At 37.6% G+C, this 10,759-nt stretch overlaps 1 protein-coding gene across 3 annotated transcripts in view; it reads right to left on the minus strand.

Annotated features, from left to right (window-relative positions):
* LOC106876428 (dynein axonemal heavy chain 3) overlaps nucleotides 1–10,759 on the minus strand; it is a 158,633-nt gene that overhangs the window by 66,045 nt on the left and 81,829 nt on the right. For all 3 annotated transcript variants that reach the window (XM_052969758.1, XM_052969757.1, XM_052969759.1), the window contains exons 29-32: nucleotides 10,259–10,444; nucleotides 8,599–8,766; nucleotides 4,432–4,565; nucleotides 432–717 (exon numbers count right to left, since the gene is read on the minus strand). In XM_052969758.1, coding sequence (XP_052825718.1) covers nucleotides 432–717; nucleotides 4,432–4,565; nucleotides 8,599–8,766; nucleotides 10,259–10,444 — 774 coding nt within the window. The remainder of the gene's footprint in view (nucleotides 1–431; nucleotides 718–4,431; nucleotides 4,566–8,598; nucleotides 8,767–10,258; nucleotides 10,445–10,759) is intronic.

A 10,759-nucleotide genomic window follows, 5' to 3' on the forward strand; every position in this document is an offset into this window, starting at 1 on the left:
ATATATATATATATATATATATATATATATATATATACATATATGTATATATATATATTCCTTAAGCCTGCAATCATCGGCTACACCCCATAATAACTACTATATCACACTATGGCAATTTTAATCAGCTATGAAGTACTACTCTCATATCTGGGGTAATTTAACATTTTTCATAACATATAATTATTTGCCATTATTGCCAGCATGATAATTTGTCAGATATAGGAGTGGGAAGTGAGCTGAAAAACCACATAAAAATAAAAATTCAAATTTAACAAGGCAATTTTAATTTCTACCTTCAAAAATATATTTCTGAAAATTTCTCTAAAACATATTCATTTTAAAGAAAGTTATGAAGAAGCAAATTCAGGGGAGGAGAGGCACATTGCTGTAATTATATCACTATAGTTATATCCAATAGCAATACTGACCTCCTTTTTGGCCTCAACTTCCACAGTATCCTGCTCAATTTTCACCATAAGTTTCTCGGTATCTTCAGATGTCTTTATTAGTTCTGGTTGCAACTCAGTCAGTTCCTGCTGCATTATAGACACTTGTGAGGCAGCAAATTGAAGCTGCTCCAAACCAGTTAGATAACGGTTCTTCATTGTTAGGATCTCGGTTCGTTTTGATGTCAAAAGATTTTTGAAGGTCATGATTAACTCCAAGTACGATGTTGGGGTGACATAATTGTGTCGTCGTAAGATGTCATAATAGCTTTGGACAGAAGTAAAAAAAAAAAAGACAGGTTGAGGTTTAATCCACTTAATCAAAAATGGTGAGAGCTGGCACTTGGTTATGTCCCATAACATTCTGAGTTCAAATTCAACATTGGATGACTTTAACATTTACCTTTTGAGGCTGATAAAATAAGAGCTAGCTAACTACAGGGGTGTATGTAACTGACTATACTACTGAAAGTGCTGGCCCTTTAGTTTGCCCCATTTAGTAGGGCTATAGTAGAAGACACTTGCTCAAGGTGCCATGCAGTGGGACAGAACCTGAAACCATGTGGTTACAAAGCAAACTTCTTAACCACTCACTTCCTTTGACATGGCTGAACAATCAAGCCCAACTAGTCAGGATTCACAGGATGAGTTGTACTATTCATTCTGAATATAAAACGTAGCTCACAAGACTTCCATCCAGGTGATTTTCTTGAGCCACCATCTTGCCTTCATACGTCAATCCATTACAAGGTTACCCAGTTACAGCTGACTGGACCGGAGCAATATGAAATGAAGTGTTTTGCTCAATGACACAATGCATAACTGGTCTGGGAATGAAAACTTTGATCTCACGCTTGTGAGTGCAACACCCTAACCACTGAGCCACATGACTTTTTTAACCACATTGCCATGCTCACATGTAAATATGGTTTATTAATCAAAGAGTGAACAGTAAATTTGATTTATATTTTTAAAACAAAGTGAAAGAAATATAATGATTGCTTTTATGTCTTTCATTAATAATAATAATGATAATAATCCTCTTTACTATAGACATAAGGCCTGAAATTTTGGTGGAGAGGGAGCCAGTTGATTACAACGACCCAGTGCATAACTGGTACTTTTTTTATCGACTCTGAGAGGATGAAAGGCAAAGTTGACCTCGGTGGAATCTGAACTCAGAATGTAAAGATGGGCAAAATACCATTAAGCATTTTGCCTGGTGCAATAACAATTCTACCAGCTCGTCACTTTATTATTAATAATAATGAAGATGATAATGATGATGATGATGATGATGATGATAATAATCATAATAATAATAATGGTTTCAAATTCTGGTACAAGGTCAGCAAGTTCGGGGGAGGGGGTAAGTTGATTATATCAACCCAAGTACACAGCTGGTACTTATTTTATCAATCCCGAAAGGATGAAAGGTAAAGTCGGCTACAGCAGAATTTGAATTCAGAATTTGAATTCAGAACTTCAAGACAGACAAAATACTGCTAAGCCCAGTGTGCTAATGATTCTGTCAGCTCACCACCTTAATACTACTAATAATGATGATGATGATGATGGTGGTGGTGGTGGTGGTGGTGGTGGTGATGATGATGATGATGATGATGATGATGATGATGATGATGATGATGAACTTATTGTATACAGTGCTCAGGTGCACTTCAGCTCATCAGAAAAAATAGCCAAAACTGCATGAACGGTACATAAAATATGCACAGGAAGTGAACAGTGAATAAGTCTTTAAAAAAATGATTGCTTTTATAAACAAAAATAGTAGAAAGACCATCATATTGAAGTTTTGTTAACCTTTTAGCATTCAGATTACTTTGTCAAATGTAATGCCTTTTTATTCACACTGTTTTGAATCAATCATGCATTATCTCATAGCGTCAAGATTTTGATGATGTGATTGTCTATTTTTAGAATGACATTGTAAGATAGGTGTGAGAGGTTAAATCTGTCTGGTCTGAACATAAAACATGCAGAATACTTGGGCCAGTTTAAATGCTAAAGGGGTAAGGTTTAATATGATATAATGATGAAGGAAATTATTGTATACAGTGCTCAGGTGCACAACTGAAAATGAAAAAAAAAAAAAGGCCATCAGGTGCACTGATGGCAGATTTCAGGAAGCACAAAAGTTTTAAGGGATGTAGTATCTCAACAGCTAACAACTGATGCGGGTAGTTTATTCCATCCTTCAGCAATTCTGAGCGTGAAAAAATGTCTCCGAAAGTCATGGGAGCTGTGTTGTGTTTTTGATTTTATGAGCATGTCTGTGAGTGTTTGTCATAAGGATTTCAAAAAGGTACCCAAGGTTGTTGTTGGGAAGATGGTGGATAATCTTGTGGGTGTCTGCCAAGTGGCTTAATATCACCACATTCTACTTAGCCGAAAAATGTCAACATGTATTCTCACGATAAATTTTAGGTTTACTATTTTGATAAGAAGGGAGGGGAAGGAGAAAGGAAGGGAAGGAGAAAGGAAGGGAAGGAGAAAGGAAGGGAAGGAGAAAGGAAGGGAAGGAGAAAGGAAGGGAGGGAGAAAAAAGAAAATAAAGAAAAAAGAAAGATGAAAAGGAAGAAGGATTTTTATTTAATAAGGTAATAAAACAGCAATATGGTCCCATGTTCAGTCTCACTGTGTAGAAACTTGAGCCACCATCTCGCCTTCATATGCCAATCCATAGCAAGGTTACCCAGTTGCAGCTGACTGGAGTGGAGCAACATGAAATGAAGTGTTTTGCTCAACGACACAATGCATAACTGGTCTGGGAATCAAAACTATGATCTCACACTCATTCTACTATAGCCTTGGGCCAAACAAAACCCTGTGAGTAGCTTTGGTAGACAGAAACTCAAAGAAGCCCGATGTGTGTGTGTGTGGTGTTGGTGTGTTTATATCCTCGTAACTTAGTGGTTCAGCAAAAACAGACCATTAGAAAAAGTTCTAAACTTTAAAAAAAATAAGCCCTGGGGTCAAATCTTTAAGGTGGTGCCCCCAGCATGGCCACAGTCTAATGACTGAACTAAGAAAAAGATAAAAAATACATATTCAAGAATGATAGTGATGCTAGATGTTTGAGCTCAAAGTGGGGTCATGCATCATATAGTTTCATGAGTGGGAATGATATAAGATGTCTGTGTACTCAGCTTCTCAAGGTTTATATTCTATTACCTGAGATCAATTTCAATTACAACTTATAGCAGATTTTATCAAAAGTGGTTTATGGCTAAGTGCAAAAAGTTGTTAACCAATCAATGGTTCATGACATCATCTACTGAATCCTTATGTGAAAACAACTATACTGAAGAGATAGAATAGCTCTAGGCTTCAATAAGACTGTAGCTTCTGTGTATATTTTATAAAGCAGCTATTGTTGCATGCAATGCAAGAACATGCAAACCATAAGCAAACAATGTAAAAGAAAAAGAGACATGGAAAACTACTACTAGCACTCCACAGGTTATGATGAAGGTTCCAGTTGGTCCAATCAATAGAACAGCCTGCTCATGAAATTAATGTGCAAGTGGCTGAGCACTCCACAGACATACATACCTTTAATGTAGTTCTCAGGGAGATTCAGTATGACACAGAATATGACAAGGCTAGCCTTTTGAGTTACAGGTACAACTCATTTCTGCTGGCTGAGTGGAATGGAGCCATGTGAAATAAAGTGTCTTGCTCAAGGATGCAACACGCCACCAAGAATCAAACCTATGACCTTACGATTGTAAGCTGATCACCCTGACCACTAAGCCACACAACTTCATTAACATGGAAATCACTACAACTTTAATTAGCTGCTTTCAGCAATGATTAAATGAGGCTACAAGTTTATCCTTAGTGAACCACTAAAACGGTGAATCAAAAAAGCTTACTAGAAGAAGCACACCAAAAGCCCATCAGTTTCCAAGATAAAGTAGAAGGGTATAGGATGAGAATGGAAAAAGTTGTTACTCACTTCTCAGACATTAAACGAACTGATTCATGGAAATGTTTGCACATCACAACACATTCATGCTTGGTAGATTCATCCATTTCAGTTTCCTCCAGAAATTTGTTGGCAACCATCTCCAGAGCATCTGAAGGCCAAGCCTAAAAAGATAAGTTCATTATATATAGAACTGTTGGTGGCAAAACTGTTAGCATGTCAGACAAAATACTTAATGGCATTTCATCTGTTTTTACTTTTGGAATTCAAATTTTGTCAAAGTTGACTTCACCTATTATCCTTTCACAGTTGATAAAATAAGTACCAGTTGAGCACTACATCATACAGCAGATTATAATAGTGTACGTGTTTACCTATGTATGCCCTGGACATGTACACCCTGGACATGTACACCCTGAACATGTATGCTCTGGACATAGGATGAAACATGGGCCCATCACAATGATCTTGAGACTAAAGTCCAGTTGAAGCAATGGAAGCATGATAACTCACCACCTCCAAAGAAGGCTCATGTCCAACCCTCAACAAGCAAGGTGATGCTCACAGTCTTTTGGGACTAGCATGTAGTAATGATGATGGATTTTCTGGCAAAGAGCACCACAAATATTATGTTTCTTTGTGGCAGAAATTGTGGGACACCATCAAAGCAGAGAGAGGTGGTATGCTGACCAAAGGAGTCTGCCTCCTCCAAGGCAACGCCCCAGTTCACAATGCATGTGTTGCCCAGATGAAAGCACACTCCTGCAGCTATGAAATCCTTCCTCATCCCCCTTACTCTCCCAACCTCGGACCATCTGACTTCCACCTCTTTTCAACCATGAAGTCTTTTTTGAAGGGGAAGCACTTTTCGGATGATGATGAACTTATTTCCGAGGTAAAGTCTTGGCTCCAGACGCAACCTACTGACTTCTACAGGTGAGGTTTTCACAGCTGCATAAAGTGATAGGATAAGTGTCTCACCATTGGTAGTGGTTATGTAGAGAAAGACTGAATAATTATGCCACATTTTGTTTATCCCAGTCCTTGGGAAGTGGGTCAGGGGAAATCTTTAATGAACACCCCTCATGTGAGTATATATATATATATATATAAGGTGGGTATATAAGGATAAATTCTCTAAGCGAGTACTGTAATAGCTCTCTGGTACATTTCAGGTTTCAACTAACCACATCAAGTAGAAATAAATATAAATAATCACGTAGTATGAGCAATCCCGCTGTAATTCTTTTAATGGGTAACTCCATGTTTACTTCTCTGGATTATGAATATTATCAGAAGTGTAAATTTCAAACAATTACAAAGAATATGGAGACTGGTAAATCTCAAAAGCAGTATAGCTGTGAAAATAGCAGAGAAAGATTGGGTCTTGTCTGTAAAATGCCAACTCATTCAGTGCCTTCAAAATTTGTTTATAAAATGTTCTTACATTTGTAAAGCTATTATTTAGCATTAAACTTGATGGTAATTGTTGGTTAGAGCATGCAGCCAGTGTCTGATGGGTACGGGGTTTCACTCCCTGTAACTGCCTACTGGCAACATTTTTCCATCTTCTAAGACTAAATACCCAATCTTTCTCTGATGTTTTCACAGCTATATTGCATTTGAAATTTACTTTCTAGTCTGTAAAATAAATAGATATGTATGTATGTTTGTGTGTGTACAAGATGTCTGAGCAAAATTTGAGAGTTTGCATAAAAGGAAAAGAAAACACAATATCCCATCCAAAAATAGAAGTATTTTTTTTTAAAAATCAAAAAATTCCAACTAGACTATGGCTGATATATAACAATTTACCCAATGTAGCCACCCTCATCTTATACTACAGCCTCAAGCTGGCTTCAGAACTTGCATATACAACCCTCACTGTGTCCTTGGGATGTTCGTTGAGCACTGCCTTGATTTTGATCACCAACTTGGTCTTGGTGTTGCAGGCAAAGCAGTTGGTGTCTTTCTAAACTATACTCCACACAGTAATTCATGAGGTTACAATCGAGGGAATTAGTAGGCCAGAAACTGGGGATGGTGGCGAGCTGGCAGAATCGTCAGTATGCCGGGCGAAATGCTTAGTGGTATTTCGTCTGCCGCTACGTTCTGAGTTCAAATTCCGGCGAGGTCGACTTTGCCTTTTATCCTTTCGGGGTTGGTTAGATAAGTACCAGTTACGCACTGTGGTCGATAGAATCGACTTAATCCGTTTGTCTGTCCTTGTTTGTCTCCTCTGTGTGTAGCCCCTTGTGGGCAGTAAAGAAATAAGAAACTGGGGATGGTGAAGTCATAGAAAGTCTTTGACAACCACTTCTGACTTTTTCTGGAGGTATGGCAAGGAGTTGAATCCTTCCAGCAGCAGCCCTTTCAAGCCACAGTCTGACTACAGTCTTTAAAAGCTTCATGTTGATGTCTGAATTGAGCCTAAGATATTGAATAATATGATGTCACCCTCACAGGAAACACACCCAAAGACCATCACAGTTTGGGGGAATTTATTTTCATATGTGGGGCATCACATAGATTGTAGGCAAACCACTAGTTGTTCTGGAGGTTATGCAACTGATCCTGGCAGAAGTTCTTTTCATCTGAGAAGAACTAGATTGTCACCAGCTCAACAGGATACCCCATTTTGTTTAGGAGCTTCTTTACCTTCATCAAGCGGTTCTCCATTGCCTTGGCTGTCAGAATTTATCCCTTGTATCTCTTGTACAAATGGGAGCAAAGGGCCTCATTCAGGGCTTCCTTAATGATGGAGACGCCAACAACCATCTATCTCACCAAACCTCAGATTCTCTTGCTTGGATCTTCCATCATCTTGTTCTGTAGTTAATGGATGAATTCTGACAGTCAATGAATAAATGCCTGCTGTGTCCCTTTTTGCTGCCCATGGCTTTGTAGTCTCCATTGCAGCTGTCCCTGTCACATCTTACAGCCTATACAGAGCATTGAGCAGCAGCTGTGATATCGGCATTTTAATATTAGGCACAAATCACCATGATACAGGTAATTCTTTTTTGATATTCTGATGGATTCCAGTCCTCCATGTCAGCTAACCTTTTCTTAACTACAACTTTATGCTCACTAATGCCATTAACTTTACACCAATACATTAAGCTGTTCCTGAAAAAAGATGTAAAAAGATCATCAAATTTATCTTGAACACTCTCTCTCTCTCTGTATTTTTATGTATGTATACACACTAGACACACACACACACAGAGGTACAGCCTGCATGGTCTAGTAGTTAAGAAGTCCATTTTGCAATCACAAGATCCAAGGTTCAATTTCATTGTGCAGCATCTTGAGCAAGTGTCTTTTACCACTGTCTTGGGTCAACCTCAGCATTGTGAATGAAACAGGGTCAACAGGGAACTATGTAGATGTTTGTCAGATGGATTGCTGCTGTAATTCAAAGGTCTAGCCTAGTCACACACTGTGCCACACTAACTCTATTCGAGAATTACATTAAATAGTACACCAAGGTGGCGAGCTGGGCAAAATGCTTAGTGGTATTTTATCTGTCATCATGTTCTGAGTTCAAATGCTGCCAGGGTTGACTTTGCTTTCCATCCTTTCAGGGCCGATAAATTAAGTACCAGTTACACACTGGAGTCAATGTAATTGACTGGTCCCTAACCCTAACCCAAAATGTCAGGTCTTGTGCCTATAGTAGAAAGGATTAAATAGTACACCTGTCTGTAGAATACTCAGCCTCTTTATAAATTATTTCAATAAATTGATTGAATGGATGGATGGAGAGATGGATAGCATCAAAGGATGCTCAGAAGAATGTATATTTTCCTATGTCTGTATGTGCACATATACATAGCTGTATACTGGAAAGAGCATTAGTGAACTATATATGTTTGTGTATATGTCTGTCTGTTTCTCTCTCTCGCTGTCCATCTGTCACTCTCTCTCTCCCTCTCTTCCTCTCTCTCTCACTCTCTTCCTCTCTCTCTCTCCCTCTCTTCCTCCCCCAAAATTTGTGTGTGTGTGTGCTATAGACAGCATTTACATCAGTGTTCTCTGTCACATGTGAACATGTTTCTTTGCGTGTAGATATGTGGATGCTTATGAGAGAGCATGTCTGTGAGTGGATGTCTGTATGCTTGCATGTGTATATGCATGCGTATCATAGACAGAGTCCCCGGCATTAGTTTAACATGAAAACGAATTGCAACTCACCTTGAACCAATCAATGGTACAACAGTTTATCAATGATGGAAACATACGAAGACGATTGCGAAAAGCATCTCCGATGGGACTAAGAGTGAGGGCTACATGAAGGTTTATCTTCACTCGGTCAACAAAGAAATTATACAAGGCCAATGGTGACGCATCTATCTTTCTCCCCTGTAAATGACAGCAAAAACAATAAAAATGATATTTCATTTTATCCTCATAGAGAAGAAGGTCTGAACAAGACTCTCTAGATCGCTCACCTCTGATTTCAAACTGGACAAATGGAAAACTTTAACATTTATTGGCATTTCATCTTGAAGCGTGAACAATCTGATTTAAAACTTAGGCAAGCAGAACCTTATTAACATTTTCAAGTAGAATGTGCTGGGAAAGGAAACTCTAACAAATATTCTTAATAGTTGCCAAAGCTTCTCTGAAGTATCTCTTGGTCCAAACAACAAAAAACGTTTCGATTTCCTGTTATGATTTTTGGTTTCATCATTAGAATTTAGATGGGCTGAAAAGTGAGCTACCAATGAGGGATTCAGTTTATAAATAACAGATTTCTATAAAATGTACAACCCACAAATTTTTAAGGATAAAATCGATAATACTTGTACTTATTTTATTAATCCCTAGAAAGGTGAAAAGCAGAAAAATCGATGTCAGGAGAACCATGAATTCCCTAATATGGTGGATATCTATTAAAGACTAATTTCCTCTGGGAGTGAAAAAGTATTCACAGAATATAAATAACAAAGTCTGAATTCAGTTCTATGTGCACAGATGATAATCAGGTAAGAAGGTATTTAAGGAAAGGACAGTTAGTACCAAGTGATGACAGTTAATTACTATTTATACTCACCTCCTGACATACAGAAATGAAATTCAAGGTATAAACTATTATGTATAACTATTATGCTATGGAAACAAAAGTGATCTTTCAAAGATATGCAGGCTGTAGTGATGAGTTTGTTTTAAAATGGTAAATATTGTTGATTCTAATAAGGTGGAAATGATAAATATAACAACAAAGTAAACTTAATTATTATTAGTTACAGCAAAACATGAATACTATGCTAGTGTCAAAATACAATAGCATTTATATCATAACATACTACAAACTTAACACCATAAGCACAGTGAATATCTCAACTGAAAAACTATCATTACAAGCTTCAAGATAGCAAAGCAGAATGAGCACCAGCCAGCCCAAATGTTGGAGTGGGCTGCACCTGCCTACCTTGGTTGCTATGGCATTGAGGTAGATCTGGCCACCCCTGTAAACGGAAACAAAACCCGGATTTAAAACACTGGATGATGATGATGGTGACAAGTAACATCTCACCATGTGAGCCAATGAGGGAAGCCTATTTGTAGTCACTAACCTTCTAGAAATAACAGCCATCTCCCCTCAAATACCACCTACAAACTTAACAATGAAGGGACACATTAGACGATGTAGTCCCTGATACATAAAATGACAGGAGAGTCCATAATGGAATGTCTTGAATCAAGGGGTCATCTTGAAGTGGACCAACTTAAAGCAAAATAACACCACACCATCAACATCCTTACTGCAAGTAAAAGCACAACTACCACCATGACTCACACCACTACAATCAACACTAGTACCACCAGTACTACAACAAAAATGACTCACCTCTTGACGTGCAGCACTCTGCATCTTCTCAATGATCTCAGCTTTCTCATCAGAAGCAAAGAGATTGGGAACAGCTCCAGTGTTAAGAATCATACTGATGTCTTCCATAAAACATTCATCTTTGATTTGGTTGTCAGAGAAGAGAAACACATGAGGCTTGGCATTGCACCCTGTACGTAATAACAGCTGTAATAGTGGAAATTACAGTCAACATGATAAACAACAAAATGTAATTCAAGTAGCAAACAGTTGATAAAATTCCACATGAGAGCACCTACATACATACATACATATATATATATAAATTTAAGTCACAATATATGGATTCAACTTATTCAGTGGTACTCATAAAAAAAAAAGCTCCTTAATGTATTGTTCTACAAAACATATCGAATATATAGTACAAGAGTAAAAAGAAAACACTCCTTATGTTTTCCTTTTGTATTGTTATTTATAATTATATGTATATATATATATATATATATATATATATATATATAT

This window comes from Octopus bimaculoides, chromosome 7 (genome assembly GCF_001194135.2).
Source record: "Octopus bimaculoides isolate UCB-OBI-ISO-001 chromosome 7, ASM119413v2, whole genome shotgun sequence".
Classification (NCBI taxonomy): domain Eukaryota; kingdom Metazoa; phylum Mollusca; class Cephalopoda; order Octopoda; family Octopodidae; genus Octopus; species Octopus bimaculoides.